This window comes from Aotus nancymaae, unplaced genomic scaffold, assembly GCF_030222135.1.
Source record: "Aotus nancymaae isolate 86718 unplaced genomic scaffold, 86718_ANA_hifiasm-v0.15.2.pri h1tg000015l_1, whole genome shotgun sequence".
Taxonomy (NCBI): Eukaryota; Metazoa; Chordata; class Mammalia; order Primates; family Aotidae; genus Aotus; species Aotus nancymaae.
Window position 1 is genome coordinate 1,393,973 of NW_026988427.1, and position 21,291 is coordinate 1,415,263.

General features: G+C 44.2%; 1 protein-coding gene across 2 annotated transcripts in view; it reads left to right on the plus strand.

Annotated features, from left to right (window-relative positions):
* Positions 1-21,291, plus strand: part of DOCK2 (dedicator of cytokinesis 2) — a 437,527-nt gene that overhangs the window by 378,149 nt on the left and 38,087 nt on the right. For both annotated transcript variants that reach the window (XM_064376547.1, XM_064376548.1), the window contains exons 34-38: positions 4,886-4,971; positions 11,132-11,288; positions 13,233-13,273; positions 17,497-17,587; positions 18,443-18,562. In XM_064376547.1, coding sequence (XP_064232617.1) covers positions 4,886-4,971; positions 11,132-11,288; positions 13,233-13,273; positions 17,497-17,587; positions 18,443-18,562 — 495 coding nt within the window. The remainder of the gene's footprint in view (positions 1-4,885; positions 4,972-11,131; positions 11,289-13,232; positions 13,274-17,496; positions 17,588-18,442; positions 18,563-21,291) is intronic.

Below are 21,291 nucleotides of genomic sequence, written 5' to 3' on the forward strand. Positions count from 1 at the left end.
AAAGATTACAACGATTCAATAAATCTGTACTGAGGACTTGCTGTGTTCTGAGTGCAGTGGTTTGGATTCAGCTAGACCTACTTCTTAGAAGCTGAATAAATGTGGGTAAGTTATTTAACCTCTCTCAGTCTCAGTTTCTTCATCTGTAAAGTGGGTATCATACTGCTATTACAGGTTCCCATCCCCAAGCTCTTTGGGGGATGAATTGGAACAATTAGAAACTAGACAACTCAAAGAAAATTAGAAAGCTGCGCTGACTTCCACAGACACCCCTTTTCACATGGCACTCTCTTTTCCAGATTCCTCCTGACTCTACTTCTTTCCACCCAGGATAACTGGCATTTCATAACAGAGGTGGTCAAAGGCAGACTTACTGATGTTGATGTCATCCTTGTCCATCTCTCTGACATCCAGGCCTGTAACACCATCTCTGCCCTTCCCATGTCAAAGTTAGCACCAGACATGTGAGGAAGAGCAGTTATTCCCCAAATCTCACAGTTCTACAGGGCTGGGCTCCAATCAGAAAACATTCTTGGAAAACAAGATGATAAAAATAGCCAAGATGTTTTAAAGCAGCCAGGGGAGGCTAGAGAAGCAAAGCAGGGAAGGCATGAAGCAAAGACGCGGCCCATATCAGGCCATTCTCCTGGAAAAGGGAGGCCCAGGGAGGAGGTTTGGGCTCCTGGAGTTCACCCCTTTTTTCTTGATTAGGACTCCTTAAGATTTGTGTTGGGCCTCTGTAGACTCTGACTTCTGCAGCGGCCCAATACAAATCTGTGTATACTTATTAGCAAACATCCACCTCACAGCAATGGGGTAAGGAGTCAATGATGTGATGCAGTCATGTAGCTGAGGATGAAAATGGAAGTAACTTGGAGAGGCCAGAGCTACATCCTCAGCTCTGCATGGTGACACCGTTGGGGTTAAGGACTACCACAGCATCATGATGGAGTGTATGTTTGGGAGAGCCTTTTTTTTTTTTGAGATGAAGTCTCACTCTGTCACCCAGGCTGGAATGCAGTGGCGCGAACTTGACTCACTGCAACCTCTGTCCCCCAGGTTCAAGTGATTCTCCTGCTTCAGCCTCTCAAGTAGCTGGGATTACAGGCACCTGCCACCATGCCTAGCTAATTTTTGTTTTCTTTTAATAGAGACAGGGTTTCACTGTGTTGGCCAGGCTGGTCTCAAACTCCTGACCTTGTGATCCATCCGCCTCGGCCTCCCAAAGTGCTGGGATTACAAGCATGAGCCACCGCACCTGGTGGGGAGAGCCTTCTTCTACTGGACCTTGGGCCTACCCTAGCTCAGGTTCATCCATTCATTGACACTCGAGGCCAAGGTCCTACATTGCCTCAGTCTCCTCATTTGTAACATGGGGATGCTGATATTCTTCTTCCTTGGCTGTTGTAAAAATTAAATGAGAGTGTGATGCCTGCGATGATGAGAATGATGACACAATGACATAGCGTGATGAGCTTTGCTAGCAATTATTGAGCATTTACTATGTGCCAAGTGCCTTTTACATGTGTTTGTCCTTTAATTTGTTACAGTACCACTATGAAGGAGATGCTATTTCAAATCTCCATTTAACAGATAAGCAAATTAAGCCTCAGAAATGTTTCTTAACTGGCCTGAGGTCACAGGACTGGGAAAACAGTCAAAGCAAGACTCAAACCAAGTCTATTCAATGCCAAGGACTGTGAATATAGCCATTTCTGAGCACAGCACTGACCCTGGGATGTGCCTTACTGAGACCTTACCCCTCTAGCTCACCCCGAGGGCTCGCGCATGGTGGTGTGGTAGCATTTGTCTCTGCATACTCCCTGGAACCCTGTAATTTTCCTCCTGTCAGGCTCTTTTGTGACCCTGAGACAAGTGCTTATTTACCTCAACCATGTCTCTGCTCCAGAGAAAAGTTCAGCTCACCAGGGGGAATCATGCCAGCATTTCCCAGTGAACCACTCAGACAAGAAAAAATGCTGGTTTTCTCCCCCTGTGATGCTTTCCAGTAACATTCGGCAGTAATAACAATCATATCAGTGGTGAGAACAAGTCGATCGAGCACAGTGCACACTTCATGATAGGCACTTTGCTGGTGCTTTACATATAAAATCTCTGCACCCTCTAACTACTCCATGCTGTAGGTACTACTGCTATGCCCGTTATATTGATAAGGGATAGACAAACTCTGGCCCACAGGCCAAATCCATCCTTCCATGTGCTTTTGTAAATAAAGTTTTATTGGAATACAGCCATGCCAACGTGTGTATGTGTTGTCTAGGGCAGTTTTTGTGCTACGGCAGCAGAGTTGAGTAGTTGTCACAAAGCCCCTCTGGTCTGCAGAGCCTAAATTATTTACCGTCTGGCCCTTTACAGAAAATGTTTACCGGCCCCTGATCTAAATCCTGACACTGAGGATTAGAAAGACCTACCAGTTTTCCCAAGATGGCAGAGGGAAGCGGGGAGGGATTTAAAGCCAGACAGCTTCACAGCAGACTCATTGTGTAGTCCCTTGGCTATATTTCTTCCTGCTCTAGGCTTGGCAGAGAAGACATCTCTAAGCATGATAGTCCCCAACTGTTGACACTGGATAATATTCAACACAGACATAATGCTTGACAGGACATACCATAGAAGGAGCATGACTCATTTGCAGCCTGCCAGTCTAGACCCTTAACACACTAACCTCATCTAGGTGTCTGTTATTTATTTCCCTCCCTCTCCTCCCTCCTTCCCACCCTCCCTCCCTCCCTTCTTTCCTTCCTTCCTCCCTCACTCCCTCCCTTCCTCCCTCCCTCCTCCCTTCCTCCTCCCTTCTTCCCTTCCTCCTCCCTTCCTCCCTCTCTCCTCCCTTCCTCCCTTCCTCCCTTCCTCCCTTCCTCCTTTCCTCTCTCCTTTTCATTTGTCCATACATCGATCTCTCTCTGCTCAAAATGAACTGTTGTCCTCATTTTTCTTCACATTCCCACCTCGGCACTTGGCTCACACCATTTCCCCGATCTGGAATACCTTCCTTTTCACATGTATCAGTTTTACCCATCTTTCCAGGCCCAGTATATCTCCTTCAATAAGTCTTCCCCAACTGTGGGCAACTCATGGGAAATTCTTTGGCATTTGTGCTGTATCAGCACAAACTTTTCGTCCATGCCTTTGACCCTTTGTGCACAAAAGTGAGGGGACAATGGCATCACGGATGATGTGTGAACCAGAGGGAAGAACGAGTCTGGTCCCTGCCTTTTCATCACCTAAAGATTCCAACTCCATGGGTCTCTATCCTTTATGCACAGGAAGGAGCCTGCCAAAGGTCTCTGCCATTCATCTGAGACCTTAGACAGGTCACGTAAACTCTCCAAGCCTTTACTTCTTCATCTGTAGTAAACTGACACCGAGGGTTGTACCAAGCAAGGGCTGGCTGCTTTTCATGCATTGTCACATTTGAAGGTGATCAGTGACCTCCAGACTTCATGAAGTATTATGAAGACTGAGTGTAAAGAGGTCGAGTTAGAAGCCAGGACTCCCCAAGTCCTCTTTTGGACTCAGTGGCCTTTTCCAAGACCCCTTTCCCTCTCCAGGTGCCAGTTTCTTTTTTAATGGTAAAATGAGGGAAAGGTGTATTTGGATGGACTCTTCAGGGTATAATACTAAAGCAATACAAACCATTTTGCATCAAAATTATGTTAAAAAGACACAGTGTGACTTCGAAAAAATGTATTGAATAAGCCATGCACTCCAATGAGTGAAATGCTTCTTAACATGGAAAGTAGGGAGACTCCAATGGGTGAAATGCTTCTTAACATGGAAAGTGGCTTCCATGCAACAAGATTTGGTGGAGCTGTAGATGGATACTTGCTTTCTGATCACTTACCTAATCTGATCTCTGATCATTACCGTTGACACCAGTCTTAACTCTCTGAGACCTGATTTGCTCCATGTCTTATGAGTATTTTTCAGCATTTTTTTGTTTGCAGGTAACAAAACTCCAATTCAAACTGGCTGATAGATAAGTCAGGTGTGGCTGAATGCAGAGGCTCACAAATGGCATCAGTTCTTTGTCTCTCTGTATCTTCCCCTCTCTGCTTGCCTCTGTATTGGTTTCATTCTCAGACAGCCTCTTTCATTGTGATCAGCAGCAGCCTCAGGCTCATGACCTTCCATCTTCAGGTTGAGCCGAAAGACTCATTTTGCTAAGAGTTCCAATAAAGCCTCAGATTTAGAGTCTCACTGTCTCAGTTCAGACCTTTATTAATCCTGGGACCTCGGCAATGAAATATATTGATTAGGAGCTAGGCCTGTGTCAGGTCTCCACACCTGGAACTAAGGAGGGAAGTTCAGCCCACCAGAGCCCCAAGGACTGCGGTTAGGACTGACATGATCACCAAAATATGGAGAAAGAAATGAAGGAATTCCAAGCAGGCAGAAACGATAGCTGTCCAGGAAACACGGCATTCCCTGAAGAGTCTGAGCTCCCTCGTGCACTTCCATGCCTTTGCACATGTGGTGCTCTCTTCTTGAGATGTCCTTTCCCCTTTCCTCTTTCTGCAAAATTTCAATTTAACCTTTGAAAACAAGCTCAGATAACATGGGCTGTGAGAAGTCTTTCCTGACTCTCCTTCCTTTCTCCCTCTCCCGCTCTCTCTCCATCTCTCTCTCTCTCTCTTTCTGTCTCTTTTTCTCCAACACTTATCAGCCATTGCTCCCCTCCACTCTCTGGGCATTCCAAAAAAGGCAGACATAGTATTCTGTTCCATTTTGCATTCCCAGATCCCAGCACTCAACCTGGGAGATAATGAGGGCTCCCTAAAGCTTTGGTTGAAATCATGAATTGACTAATTTCAGTCTGCAACCTTCTAACGTTATTGCTGATTTTTGTCTCCTACATCTTCAGTTTGAAAACGAAATCATCCTGAAGCTGGACCACGAGGTGGAAGGGGGCCGAGGCGATGAGCAGTACATGGAGCTGCTGGAGTCAATGTAAGTCCAGTGCCTCCTGTGCAGGAACAGCCTGTGAAGGTCGGGTGAGGCGGGAGGGCTCAGAACTCCAGGGGGGCTCCGAGTGACTCTGTCCTCTCCTGGAGATCGATCTAGAGGTTCATGGGAATGGGTAAAACTCCATTTTTGGAAGAAACCTCACATCTCTCTCTGCAGTGTCCATTTTTTTGGAACTGATAGAAGGGGCCAGATGAAAAGAATCTTTGCTGTGTTGGGAAGAGGGAAATAATCCACCAAAATGTCTACTTTCGTTATATCTTCACTGTGGAATAATGGTTGCTATTTTTCCCTTCTTTTCTTAAATTTGTGACAGATGTTGGTCACGAACTACATTTATTAAATGCACATAATAACTTAGCATGCTATTGTGCAATGGGCTATGTAATACCTCCTTTAATCACACTTACTCCCTTTGATGCCCATTTCACAGAGGTAGACCCTGAGGCTGAGGGAAGTAACCACGTTGTTCAAGGAAACTAGGACAAGATAGTGGAGTGGACAAGCTGCATCCTGAACCTGGCTGTGCCGGACTCCAGCTCCCGGGCCAGGGCAGGCAGTAGACAGTGGATAGAGAACAATGCCCAAGACCACGGACTTGGAGTCAGGATATTGTTTTAACAGCTTTCTCAAGACGTAATTCACATGCCATACAATTTACCCAAAGGGTACAATTCATTGTCTCTGAGTATATTCACAGAGCTCTGTAACTAACCATCACCACAATCAATTTTGCAACATTTTCATTACTCCTAAAAGGAAACCGTGCACGCCTTAGCCACTGCTCTGCCAACACACACGCACACACACACACAAACACTCCCCCATCTCCCCTAGCCCTAGGCCACCGTTACTCTTCATTCTGTCTTGCCTATAATATTCTCAAGGTTCATCCATGTTGTCGCATGTTTCAATATTAAATATCTCTTAATTGCCAAATACTCTACCGTATGGATGTACCCCATTTTGTTTGTTCATCTCTCAGTTGATGTGTATTTAGGCTGTTTCCACTTTTTGACTATTAGTATTGATTCTGGTGTGAGCATACATGTACAGGTTTTTGTGTGGACGTACATTTACACTTCTCTTGAGTATATACCTAGCAATGGAATTGCTGGATCATATGGTACCTATATTTAACCTTTTGAGGAGCAACCAGACTATTTTCCAAACTGACAGCTCCATGTATATCTCTACCACAATGCATAAGGGTTCCAGTTTCTCTACATTCTTGTTAACACTCGTTAATATCTGTCTTATTGATTACAGCCACCCCAGCAGGTGTGAAATGATATCTCATTGTGGTTTCGAATTGCATTTCCGTGATGTGTAGAATTCATTGACTTTCAGTACACTCACAGGACTGTGCATCTTTCCATGTGCTTATCAGCCGCTTGTATATCTTTGAAGAAAGACATTGGGTTTTGGTCCTGGCTTTACCACTTAGCAGTTGCAAGACTTCACATGAATCACACATGTCTGGCCTCAGTATCCCCGTTTCTGAAATGGGAATAATAAGCTCCTATGGTTATACTGAGAACTGAATAATTATAAAGCATCTGACACACAGCAGGTAAATGCTTCGTAAATATGCTTCCATCTCCAGGCCTTGCTCCCAGTTTCTGTCTTTGACAGCTTGGTAATTGCCCCCTTCTTCTGCGAGGCCTTCTCCTAAGGCTTAGGAACATGGCCCAGACATCCCCAATTCTCACTAACTGTATATTCTCTGATTTGTACGATTCTCTGAGATCACTCTGGTTTGGATTCTTTCTCCAATCCTTTTCGAATATTTTAATTTCAGAACAAAAGCAAACTGAAGGCCTTGCTCTGACCGCCACAATGAGCCTCCTGACCCTGCCCAACCAGGCAGAGCCCAGAGGGCAGGATGGTGCCCCAGGCAGTGCCCCTGTCCCCTTCCTGTCACCATGGATGGCCCTCACTAAACACCTCGAATGTAAATGCCATTTGGCCGGAAGGAGAAACCCACCATCTGCCCCTCAGGTGGATCTGGAGACTGATGTATCCAGGGGGAATAAACAATGTTCTGGCTGAGTCAGTGTTTATCTCAAAGTTCTAAACAAGAAAATCTAAATATCGACCAGCAGTGAAACCATGTACAGTGCTGGCGATTTCCATTTTTGTAAGTGGATGGGGCTCTGCGGCGGTCTTTAGATGATCAGCAGGGTTTTCAAATCCTTCTTGAGTGATGATTTATAAAAGAAGTCCTTAGAGGTCACGGAAATTAAAGACAGCTCATTATTTTTCTCCTGAGGTAGAGGTGTGAATGATTTTTACACAAAATGAATCAAGCCTGACACAGGGAGCCAGGACCCCGTCAGAACATCCATGGGGCCCCTGTGCCTGCTCCTTCCTTTCACCTCTCTCAGCCTCAGTTTTCTTATCTGAAAATGGGGGATACAAATGTTATCCAGCCCTTAGAGTTTTCTTTGGGATTAAATAAGAAAAATCATGTTAAGTGCTTAGCACAGTTTCTGATACCGAGTAGGTAGTCTAGCAATATTAATTATTAGTAGTACAGATTGATTATCCCTTATCTGAAATGCTTGGGACCAGAAGTGTTTTGGATTTGAATTTTTTTCCCCAGATTTTGAACTAGTTATACTTAAGAGTAAAGTGTCCCTAATCTGAAAACCCAAAATCCATAATGCTCCAGTGAGCATTTCTTCTGAGTGTCATGTTAGTGCTCAGAAGATTTTGATTTCACATTTTTAAATAAGGGACAGTCAACTTGTATTACTTACAGGTGGATAGCAGGGTAATTATTTGAAGCCATGAGCCTACCCATCTTTTCTCTCCCAGGCTAGTCATCTCAGTTCCTCCAGCCTTTCCTCCCAGCCCCTCATTCAGGGCCTCCACTGATACACAGGGCCCCCACTGGGCAGGTACAGTCCCGTGGGCACATGGCTTGGTAGTTGGTTGGTGCCTTGGTGAATAGAACAGAGCTACTCACCCTGTGGCAACTGCAGCTTTGAATAAGAACACAAGGCTTAGGGCATGGAGTGGGGCTGAATTTCAGTCCTCATGTGCTCTGCGCAGTGTACAAGCTGTATAAGCTTACACGGCACTCCAGTTCTCCCTACCCTCAGCATTCTCCTTGGAGCCCACTTTCATTGATCCACATGTATCTGAAAGTATGAGTCTCACCTTGAATGGAGCCCTAAGACACACCCCTGCCTTTCTGTATTTTATTCCTGGGAATAGTGCTACAAGTGGTGAGGGAACCGGAAGGCTGAAGGAGACAGATGTATGTTCTCGGGCCTTTAGCCTACCCAAACCCTTTCAATACCTGGAAGAGGACCTGTCACAGGTCATTTCATTTCAAGGAATGAAAGAAAGTCCAGTTTCATCCGCACTGACAGAGAGTGGGAGTCTGCGCTCCTCCCTCTAAAAGCCTCCAGGGCAAGTGCAAATCAATTGCAGGGAGGAGTGAGCTCCCTCTAGTCATCCCACGACAGGAGCAGAAGCAGTGTGGCAAGTGTCCACCATCCCTCATTCCACTGCGTGAGGAATTAGCTACATCTTCTCATAATCCCCAAAGCTTTTTTATTGTCACTTATACTCTGTTGTGGGATTACAAGGTAAACAAACAGGCTTAGCATGCAGTCTGGAACACAGGAAGTACTCAATAAGTGGTAATATCATTATATATTAAAGTTAATTTTTATCTGTATTTTACTTGCTAGACTGTGATCTCCTGGTTTCTAGAATGCTACATGTTGAGTGGAAGGTTGGATAGTGGATAAATGGGTCCTTTCTAGCAAATTTTCCCATCCATGTCATCAATCCCAGATGGTAGGAGCACCTTTCTTGCTTCATGCATAAAAAATAGAGAAGGAAAGAAAGCCAAGACCTTTTTCTTCAAAACCCTGGTTTCTCAAAAGTGTGGTCCATGGACCAGTAGCACTGGCATCACCTGGGAGCTTGTTAGTAAGGCAGCTGCTCAGGAACCAGCCCAGATGTGATGAATCAGAATCTATTAACACAATGCCTCAGTGATTCCCATGCACATGGAAGCTTGCAACCCCCTGGACAAAACCAATTGTTCTTAATGTTAGTTGCATGTTGGCATCTCCTGGAGAACGTAAAAAATAAAGTACTGCTGCCTGGGGCTCACCCACAAAGATTCCAAAGTTATTGACCTAGGTTGGGCATTGGGCTTTGTGAAAGCTCCCCTGGTGATTCTATCATGTGACCAGGGCTGAGAACTTCAGATCTGGCCAAGCTCAGACCCTGAGATGTCTCCTGCCCAGGAAGGCTTTGAAAAAAATCACACGCCAAACACTGGGAAGAAGAAGCTTTGTTGCATTGTCACTAGGGTGGCACACAGGGATAGAAGTGACTGTCCCAGAAGGAGGCATGCACAGCTGTGGCTGAGCCAGACAGGTCTAAATCACAGGGCCATATGCATCTCCCATTGAGAGCCAGGGAACAGTGCTTCTCCCAGAGTGAAGATGGATTTGTCTTATCACAGCCACAGTTTGAGATGTCACCTTCTTGCAGCTTGGCTTGGCTTCTTGGAGAAAATGACCCTCTGAAGTCCTTTATCCTCCTAAGGGCCCCTGGGGATTTACAAGTCCATGGGGAGAGGAGACAGATACAAATCATGTGGCCTGCATAATGCTTGCCTACTTGAGATGCCCGAGGACATGCTGTGGGGTTTCTCTGTGGGAAGAATAGCTCCCTTAAATTTAACCATGATTGGCTTGATTCTTAATGTCACCACTTAAACTTACTATCAGAGTGATACTGGGAAGGTCCTTTAATCTTTCTCAGCCTTCATTTCTTCACCTGTAAAATGGGGGGAATAATTCTGACTTACCAGAATTACTGTCAGGATTTCTTAAGAAAAGTGATTAGTACGGTGTCTGGCACAGAATAAGTAATTAAGAAGGAACAGTCATCAAACAAAATTTTAACCATCTGTTTCTCCTCTCCTAGCCTGTGGGCTGCCAGACAGACAGTAGGTGTGGTGCTTTTTTATATTGATATCTTTCTCCCCACCACACAATGCCTAGCAACTAACAGATGCTTAATGATGTTATGTTTTTATTTTTGTTTTTAAGATTTAGAATACTAATACAATAAATTTTATAATTTAAAAAAATATTTTACACATACTTAAATAGAAAAATTGAGGCTTTTTTCCCCCTATTTTTCCACCTAAAGCCTTGTTGGAAACAACCATCACTGTGAGTTTGATGTCTGTCTTTGCTGACTGTACATGGCACTTTATAAGCGTGCAGAGACACATGATTCCCATGTGTACGTGCGCACACATGCAGTGTTTGGTGGTAGAGACATGGATGCTGGAGCCAGACTGTTTGATATTCCCAACCATGTGACCTTGGACAAGTTAGTGGACCTCTCCATGCCTTAGTCTCCCTATGTACAGAAGTCCCATCTCATAAAACTGTGACAGGAGGTTAAATTACCATTTGCATGTGGTTTAGAAGAATACCTGGGCCATGCTAAGCTCTATGTCAGTTGTTGAAATGAAAAACAAATATTGTTCTGAGACTTACTTTTCTCACCTAGCTCTATATCTTATACAGCTTTTCATGCCAAAACATATTTAAACTCTCTAATATTTTTAATGTCTTCATAGAATTTCATTTGGTGAATATACTGTAATTTATTTAGGCATTTCCCAATTGATGAACATTTAAGATAGTTCCATGTATTTCATTATTAGAGACAATTTGTGAGTATTATAAATATATCTTTGCATACTTCCGGGAATATTTCTGTAGAACAGATTCCCCAACGTAGAGTTGAAGGGACAGAGGATATGTGCATTTAAAATTTTGACAGACACTATGAAAATTGCTTCCCAAAAAGTTTTGTTGATTTATTCTCAGCGGGGGTAGGTGAAAGTGACCATCTTCCCCACCATGATTACCCATATTGGAAACTATTTTATTTTTATTTTTTTCCATTCTGATGTTAGAAAAAAAACACTTGCTGCACTATATGGATATGTCCATGAATAAATGAACAAAAGGAGCAGTCAGGGGAACTTGGGTTGACTGACTGATTTTGCATGTGCTCCATCCCACCGCCCACTGGCCCCAGCATGGTCTTTCTCCCCAGCCGTGAGCTCACTGCCCTCTGGTCTCTGCCACAGCCTGATGGAGTGTGCAGCAGAGCACCCGACCATTGCCAAGTCAGTGGAGAACTTCGTGAACCTGGTCAAAGGACTCCTGGAGAAGCTGCTGGATTACCGGGGCGTGATGACAGATGAGAGCAAAGACAACCGCATGAGCTGCACTGTGAACCTGCTGGTGCGTGGGGCTGGCAGGTCCAAGTCAGAACAGAACCCGGTGATGGGGGTGGGTTTGGCTTTGGGTCTCACGATTGTTCTTCATAGGGAAGCGGTGCTTAAGAGCTTTGGGAAGCAGACAAATGTGGAATGGAACATCTGCTGCGCTGTCTGCTAGCTCTGTGTCTTGAGGCCATCACTTCACCTTTCTGTGCCTCAGTTTCCTTATTTATAACATGGGATTAATGCATATTCCCTTTAGCATTCAACACATCACATGGAAAAAAGATGGCAGTATAGACTGGCTGAGAGTGTGAGCTTTGGAGTCACACAGCCTCTAGGTTTTTATCCTGTGTCCGATAATTAATATGATGGACAAGCTAAGGAAATGCTCTGAAGTCTTAGTTAGCTTATCTATTACATGGAGAAAATTATGGTTCCAATTTCATTAGGCTGTGTTGTCCTGGCCCATGGTTAAATGCTCAATATGTGTTAGTTTCCTTATTCTTATAGAATGGAGTCACACTAATAAATAGAATTGCTGTCACTAGGAACCAGCTTAATCAGAGAAGCTAATCCTAGACCCAAGCTCTTAACTCCTACATTCCACGAGCCCCCATGGGCCGGCTGCCAAACAGCCTCTCTCACATGCTCTGTGATTCGATCAGGAGACAGGTAGGGAAGTAGCCATAATACGTCATGCTTACCATGTCATCCCACCTGAAAATGGTTTAAAAGAATGAAGTTGACCAAAAGGCCATGTGGCATCTGTCACATCAACCTCCCTACCATTCCCAAGGCTCCTGAAATACAAACCCGGTCCCCATAGCTCTGTTGTGTGGCTTCCTTTACTCCAAGTGGACTTTATTTTAAAAGCCTAGATATTGCCATTGATTTTCCAGAATGCCAAGGAGAGTTTGAAAATCCTAATGACAGCAGAAAGGAATCCATTGCTAACTCCACCAGGCCCAATTTACATAAAGATAATGAAGAGGGGCTTTCCAGGAGCTGAGCAACCTCTCTCTAAGGAGAGACAGAGTCGATTGAGGAAAATGACCTTTAACAGCCAGCTATGACCAGGGAGAATGCTTGAGACAGAGAGTTCTCCAAGCAGTAGATGCCACTAGTTGTTGGTGTGTTACTTAAATATGGTGTCAAGGAGGAGGGTGGGGAGGGAGGTGGCATCAGGACAGATGATGCCCAGTATGATTTGCTACCCATTGGCTGTGTGCTCTGGCATATGTCTTTCTGAGCTTCAGGTGCACATGGGTGTGCTGGATTAAACTAGGATATGCATCTGGTGTGGCTCATGGACTGGACCAGGACCACCTGGCTCAGAATCTGTAAGGACTTGTTTTAAAAATACCACAGGATTAGGATCTCTGGTGGTGAAGTCCAGGGCAACTACTAGTCTAAATGGCACCTGAGCTGGAATAGGGACCCAGATTCCTGTGTATTGCCAAGTTTAAATGTGTTGGCTGCAGAATCCCATCATAACTTCTGAGAGTTCTGCACTGTCAGGAACTCTGATCTCTTACTATTACTGAGGTGCTATCACTCACTTTCCAACTCAGGTTCTTTCCAGCACAAGGCCTGAGTGTTGAAACATCAAGCTAGGCTGTCTTTCAAAGTGGGCTTGGTCAAAGTAGACTACGCCAGTCTTGGCAGCCCACCTCTCGATGCAGCAAAAAACTGAACTGCACCTCCTGATATGCAATGGCTGAGGCACATCAAGTCCTCTGTTTCTTTGTAGTCTAAGGGTCAGAAAAGTGACTTTCAAAGCAGAATCTTCCAATTAGGCTGTTTGATGCATCTTTGATGCATCTAGGAAAATAAATTTCCTGTTCCTATCTCAGGGTACCCAGATAGTAAACAATACTCTTCCTGTCATCTTCATCACTACACCCTTGACTTCTGTGACATTGCAAAGAACAATACTCATCATTGTGTTTCCTCCTATACCTAGAATTTCTACAAAGATAACAACAGGGAGGAGATGTACATAAGGTAAGATTTATATTTTCTAAAATCCAGACCTGCTGTGTCACTTTCCTGCTCAGTATCCATCGATGGCTCCCTGCTGCCTTCAGGATAAAATTTAAACTTCTCTTCTTGACATTCAGGCCCTCTGTGTTCTGATTCCTGTTAATTTCCCCAGATTCAACTGCTTTCATTCTCCCACAGTCAGTCCCATAAAACCATGTGAAAATTTTTGGCCATCCATGCTGTCCTATTGATCCCACAGATCATATTTTCCTTAAGAGTAAATACTTTGTGGTTTGAGCTGTTAAGCTGCATTTGCATCGTTGCAGAGTTGACCTTGGATAAATTGCTGTGAAGTCCTAGTCCAGGCATGTAGTAAGACCATTGGCTAGCCCAGTTTTGAAGGGGAAAAAAATATTAAGATGAATGATGTCTGCATCTTTGTAGGCATTTAAACGATATTATTTGAATATATAATGAAGGGTTTTTTTTTTGGCGGGGGGGATACATTAGCCCGGAGCAAAGAACTCCTTTGCCAATTTTTCTCAGAATCTCATATTTTTTCCTGCAATTTTTTTTTATGATTGTCACTTTTATTTATAATAAAAATATATACTTGTTACAAAACAAAAATAAACTCATAAATTACAGACAAGCAACACAAAAAAATGAAATAAGTTCCCATAATCATCTATATTTCCAGACCTTTTAATATTTACATATACACTGAATTCTATGCATGCATGTTTTTTGCAAAAATGGTTTTATATTACTCATAATTTATTCTTTGCTTTTTCTAACTCGACAAGAATTCCATTTCAACAGATGTATATCAACATCATTTTTAATGAAATTATAACAATTTTTTCCAGAATATACCATCATTTATACAGCCAATTCTAGACGATTGAACATTTAGGTTGTTTCCAACTTTTTTCTACAATAAAAAGCACAACCACAAAATTCTTAGACATATGCCTTTATGCATATCCTTATGAGGCAGGAACCTTTGAGGCAGAGTCAACCAGAAGATTGAGGAGCAAGGTATTTATGAGGCTTTTGTCACATTCTGTCAAAGGGCAGCGATTTCAAGTCTACACTCACTCTGCTATTACTGCAGATATATTTAGGTACCTAGTTTAGCATTACTCCAGAAATAGGAGCTATCATTTGGAGAAAAACTAATTTTGTAGGTTGTCCTGAGTTTGGGATATTTGTAACATCGTGTAGTCATACGTTAATGTAGCAGTGCAAAGCTTTGGGGTGTAAAGGACCTAGGTCCTTGCCTCGTTTTTTCTGTGATCCTGGGTAAATTACTTAAATAACTCAGTCTTTCTGAGTTGAGGTTTCCCTACCTGTAGAATGTTTCCTCCCTACCTTCTGTTTTGTGGATTAAATGAAGTACTATAGGTAGTATGCCCGCCACATGGTTTCCTTCCTCCAACCTTGTTTCTCTCCTTCTCATCTTAGAAACACAGATGGCAAATCCCAGACTTCCACAAGCTTTGGAGATTTGAGGCCCACAGTAATCCAGGAAAACCATATTTGTCTAAACCAGACTGCAAACAGGGTATAGTCTGAAAATCTGTTCTGTTTGGCAGGCAGAATATTTAAAACATTTTTAATTGGCTGCCAAAATTTAAAAATCTAGATATTTTACATAAAAATCAAAATTTCCTTTTTCTCCTGGGAAAACTCAGAAGGCATGACAACACTGGGCCCTCATCCTATGCTGACGACTGCTAGCTGATCTGGGTGGTGGCAGCCATCCTAGACAGGGCTGGAGCACTGTAGTCACGACACCATCTCTATTCCCTATTCTATTTCTCCCCGTCCACCTCGCTCAAGCACCTGGTGTCTGGAGGTGTTTTGAGTTTGGTATCCTAGGTTGAGGGATGTCTTCTTTTTTATTAGGGTATCTTCTTCTGGGTTCTGTAGCAGATCATCAGACCCTTGAGTTAACAAAGAAGAGGAGAGAGTGCCAAAGGAGGAGTTGAAAATGGCAGGGAAGCTCTCCCTGGGCTGCTCTCCCCAAGTTTTTTGGACTTAGCCATCTTGGGGTCTGAGGCATAAAGGATGGGCAGGAGGAGATAAGGCAGAATAAGGCCATGTATGCACACAGAGGTGTTTCTAAATTCCAAACTCTCTACATGGAGTCCATGTGCAATTTCATGGTTAACTCTGATTAGCAGAACATTAGGCAGGAGGAGAGTGGAAAAGCTATGTCTGTGAAAGCAGAAATCACTGAGCTTGAAATCTGCTTCTACCTATTTCTGGCTCTGGCTCCTTTAACCTAGATCTTAGTTTTCTCATCTTAATAGTGTTGTTGGAAGGATGAATTGATAAAAAATAGATGATAATAAAACACCCATTTGTTGAATGAATGAATGAATGAACAAATGTTTCTGCCTGGGAAGCTCTCCCAACTCATCCCCTTCCCCTTCAGATCAACTGTTATGCCATGGGAACCTTTCTAGAAGTCCCTCTTCTCCTCACCTGGATAAAGCCTGCTCTCCTAGTACCATAGTCCACTCCTTCACAACACACATCATCACTGTGTTCTTGCGGTTATGTATCTGATGATTTGATTCACGTCTGTCTCTTCTCCTAGAATCTAAATCATCCCAAACCATGAGAACAATGCCTGCTTTTGTCGCTGTTTATCTCTAAGGCCTGGTACAGCCTGGATGCCCAGTACAGCTTTGCTGAATGAATAAGTGAATGAACAAAAGGTTGCCAGGGCATCCCAGCACACCAGCTGTCAAATCACCACTAGGTGACCTTTCCTCACCTCAAAATCTTTGGCAGTCCCTACCCTGATTTCAGAAAGCCTACATTTGACCCACTGGCCCATTTTATGTGGCCAGGGACACTGAACATTAGCTTCTCCTTTGGTGAGCTTTGTGCAATAAACCTTTTTCCCAACAGGAATGTAAAGCTGAGCACTGAGATGCTCATTGAGTGCAGATGCCCGAGAAACCCTGTGTTCCCTGGTGTGAGACAATGGGTCAGGGTGGAATGTTGGCACCACGGCAGGCATTCCCTGCCTTTCCTCTCACAGGAAGAAATCAGCATATCCCCTCACCACATTACTTAGAGTTGGGTTTAAATAAATCCTCCTAATGATATGCAGGTCACCAAAGCAGTGGTTCATTGCCTCCGGATTCTGTTTCCAACAGTGGCAGGAGAGAATGTTTAATAGAGAAATCTAGTTCACAGTGATAATAGATAACAGCTGTTGCTGCTCAGTGCTGGCGACAGGCTAATCACTTTCAGTGCATACTTGTGTTTCGTAGCAGTAATGTGAGCTGTCACGTATTGAGCCTTTTGTAAGACACACATGGTCTCCTTGGCCCTTTATATGCCCAATAACTTCATAGATAGGTTCTGTGAGTGTTACCATTTTACAGGTGAGCAAATAAGTTACAGAGAAGTTAATTCACTGCCCTTAACACCTATTATGGATCAGTTATCAAGAATTTTCCAAAGCATCCTTTCTTTCTCCTTGTTCCCATCCTCAGTACCCCTCAGTTATATTGCCATCTCATGGTTCATAACTGAGATCTCACTTTTCAAAGAAACAGGAAGTTAAAATGTGACTACAGTCAAATACCTAACTCCTCCTACTGACAGCTCAAGGTCTCTATATGAATATCTATTCTCCAGCCTCTGCTTCCTTTTATTACTAAAAAATGCACTTACTTACACCCAGAGACTCTGCAGAGAGGGGTAGGAACTGCCCCTTACAGCTGCTGTGGCTTATTCATGCTCTTGCAATGACACAGTGATTAAGGGTAGGAATCATATCCTGACGCTTCTGTTTATTAGCACAGAAATCTTGATAAACTGTCTGCCTCTCCTTCCTTTATTTCTCTTGTTTGTCATATTGCATTGGCCAGACCATTCTTTATCAAGTTGCATGTTAGCTGGGAATGGCACCTAACTTGTCCAGGCCATCATTCTCTCGTCTGAAAATAGTAATTCCTGAGACTCATCTCACAGGGTTGCCATGAAGATTAAGTAATCTAGGAAATTTTAAATACTTAGCATAGTACCTGGCATGCACTAAGTACCCAACACACACTAGGTTCTGTCATTATCACCTACATAAAGGGCTGGTTATCCAGGGAGGAAGACTTTCTTACGACTCGGAGAGGTGCCCAGTTGTTCTCTGGGCTCCTGCTTGTCCCTGCCGGGTGACTTCTTGTCACTGCACCTGGTAGTTCAGCATATTTTCCCTCAAACAGGTACCTGTACAAACTCCGCGATCTTCACCTGGACTGTGACAATTACACAGAGGCTGCCTACACGCTCCTTCTCCACACCTGGCTTCTGAAGGTACTGTCACTTTGGGTGAAGGGTATTTATGCTGGGATCCTAACAGGGCCTCACAGCAAGTCGAAGAGTGAGAAAAGAAAAAAAGAATGATAATCCAAATACAGTTTGTTTTACCCTGTGTCTACAAACTCTTGAGCTAGCAGGATACTTTTTGCACTGCTTCCCCAGTCATGTGGTTTTGAGTGATCTTTACATTTAGCAACAGCAACACCCTCTCCGAGATATGTTTTGCACTTTTATATAATGTCTGAACTGCTATTAACAGTAAATCATTGGCGTGCCCACTGAGTTGCATTCCTTCTTTCGAGAACTTAGCTGTAGCTGGGAAAAAAATCAGAATGATTTCCTTTGGCTTTGGGAGAGCTGGGAGCATGTCTCTTAGGGGTTCAGAGTAAATCCCTACAAACCACACGTACAGAGCCAATAAAGAGTAAGATAAGTGCAAATCAACAAAAATTAGGAGACTTCATAAGTGGAAATTGCAGCCCAGTGTCTCTCTGACTGACCACTGGCACCCAGGACAGCGGGGAGCTAGCAGAGGGGAGGGTGTTTACAGGGCTTCATCTCACTCCTAATCACTGTGGTTTTAATATTTCATATTCCCTCATTTGACTGTTTGGGGACTTGGGACTTTAGTGCTGCCTGGAAGGCAACCTCCAAATATCCTATTCATGCCTCAAAAGGGCAGCCTCCCCAGTGGTACCCCAAGTTTCCAGAAATGAGCTGAGTTTGAGATAGAAGGAGAGACAGAAAGGACAGGGTTGGGGAGGGTGGTTCCTGCCTTTAAGCCTGGGAAGACACCTGCTCTTGGCAGTCTCTCAGCCCTATGTGACTTCCCATGTCTTCTCTTCACAGTGGTCAGATGAACAGTGTGCATCGCAGGTCATGCAGACAGGCCAGCAGCATCCCCAGACACACCGGCAGCTCAAGGAGACACTCTATGAGACCATCATAGGCTACTTTGACAAAGGAAAGGTAATCTGTCCCTTCCCCCTTCTCTCTGTGGGCACCCTGGCTACTGGAAGGATTGTTCTCTCCCGTACCCGACATCCAGTCTGTCTTCAGTTCTGTGAGGTATCCCTCCAAATCCTAACTCTGATCACTTCTCTCCATCTCCTCTCCACCTCCGTGTAAGGCACTGACATCACTCACCTGGGCACTGTGATGGATCCTAAATAATTCTCCTGCTTCCTCCACTACCCCCAACAGATCATCCTCCATATAGCAGATAGGATGATCATAAAACATAGGTTGGATTATGCCATTCCTCTGCTTGTAATTTCTCAACTGCTCCCCCAATCTACTTAAAACAAATTACACAATCCTTTCCATGGCCCACAAGACCCACGTGAGCTGTGCCCTCTTATTCCATGCCTGCTGGGGTCTCTCTTGTTCACATGCTCTATGCCATGCTCTTTTCAAACTCAGGGACTTTGCACTTGCTTTTCCCAGCTGGAAGCATTCCTCCATCATAGCTTCTCACTGGAAGGCTGGGCTTCATTCGGATGTCACATGCTAAGGAAGCCTTCCCTGACCACCACTAAACAAACGAGCAACACCCCTGCCCCAAGTTACCCTTATGACTTCTTCAGAGCACTTGTTCCCATGAGACATCATCTTATTCATTTTCTTTTTACCTGTTTATTCTCTGACTCCCTAATTTAAAATGCCATGAGAGCAGACACTTGTCTTGTTCACTGCTAAATGCCCAGTGACTAGGACAGAACACAGAACATAGGACATAGTCCCCAATGAATATGTAGGCCTGTGTCCTAAGCTCTGTTCCAGTCACTGGGCACTCATAAATGAATAAACTGAATGGATGAATGACATGCAGTGTCATCCTTGATCTTTAAACAGCAAGGATGCTTGGTTGGGTTTGGTCAGGAGATTGGCCAGACCAGCTGCTGCCCAGCTCCAGCTTCTAGTGGACCTTCAGGAAGTAGCAGCCCCCAAACTGCCATGCACCCTATAGAAAACATTGCTCAGTGGTCACATGCACAAGCTCTGGGGCCAGATGGCCCAGCTGCAATCCTTGCTCCTCTACCACCTACCCTTCCCTTGACCTAAGAGACTCCAATTCCCCACCCATAACAGCGAGATACTAATAGTACCTTCTTTCTAGTTGTACTATGAAAATTGAGTGAGAAAATGCATGTAGAGCACCTGGCATAGGACCTAGTGCCTAGTAATAGCTGGTGAAATGTCAGTAATCACCACCATTACCTTACTCCCCCACTTCCTCTCTCAAGCCTTTCTTGAGTCCTCTGGCTTACCTGCAACCCTCTCTCTCCTCTTCATTGCAAGACCTCTTACAGTTCATCAGGACATAAGTTAGCACTTAATTTGGGTCTGTCCTGTCACTGCAGTTTATTGCATCTGTCTTAGTCAGATCCCTCCACCTTCTCTGGAAAGATAAAATGAGATAATGTCTGTGGAAGAGCTTATAAATTTCCAAGGCTCAAGCAGTTGGAGAGCACAGTTTTCGTAATTTACAATTATAAGCCTCTCGAGGGCAGAGACGCTGCCATCCCTTGAACATCCTGCCCTGCTGGGTGTCAAGTCGGAGCTTACTATTTGTTATCAGCTGATTAGGTAGGTTGCAGTGTGAGAGCCCAAAAGTACATGTTGAGCTTTGTCCTCAGCAAGATATGGAGTTCAGCCCACTCTGTGTTGAGCAGAGAGGGAAAAGGCATGATCCCCAACCTCCAAGAACTTACTGTCTAGTGGGCAAAACAGACATGCCAATAGTAATATTTTTGCATTGACCTTTGGCATTATGCAATAATGGGGAAAAAGGCAAAGGAACAGGGTGGTGCCAAAGTACTTTAGGAGCAGAGAGGAGGAAGCAGATGGATACAGCTTACCCTGAAAGCCACTGTGAAAGAAGCTTCTAGAGGGAAGCCCAAACTCCTCAGCACACCCTCAGCTTTCCTTCCCCACCCCTCCTCAGGGAGACTCATTGCTCCAGGCACACACACTAGCTTTCTGTTCCATAAGCTTATCTTTCCAACACCTGATGGACTCCTCTAAATTCCTCAAAACCAAACAATTTCAGCTATTGATATATATGCTTTATCCACTTATGTTCCATCAGAGTAGAGTCTGTGTCTTGTTCATCTTTGTATCTGTTTCATTACTGCACATCACACTGTAAGGTTTGTTGGGTTCTCGCTGAGTCTAAAATGAAGAAACTGAGGCCAGAACAAGAAGATCCAATGCGAAGGGTTTATTCGGCTCCCACGGGAGGTTCTGTGGTCCGACAGGAGGGGTCAGAGAATTCACATGGACTCCTCTCAGATGTGGGGTTTTATAGGGAGTGGAGGTGTTCGATTGGTTGTGGGAGAGCAGGGTGTGGACAAAGCAGGACTACTATTGGGTAGGGTTACAAGACTTTGTTTGCATACCGGACTCGACTGCTATTGGTTAGAGTTACAAGACTTTGTTTGCATACAGGACTCGGCTGCTATTGGCTAGAGTTACAAGACTTCGTTTGCATACAGGACTCGACTGCTATTGTCTAGAGTTACAAGACTTCATTTGCATACTAGACTTAACTGTTATTGGCTAGAGTTACAAGACTTCGTTTGCATCATGGCGGGGTTTTTTTAAGGGAGAGCTAGGCTGTGCGAGGTGGGTGGACATGTCCGAGCTCCTGGAGTGGGGGCGGTCTGAGCTCCCGGCGAGGCGACCGGCCTTACACA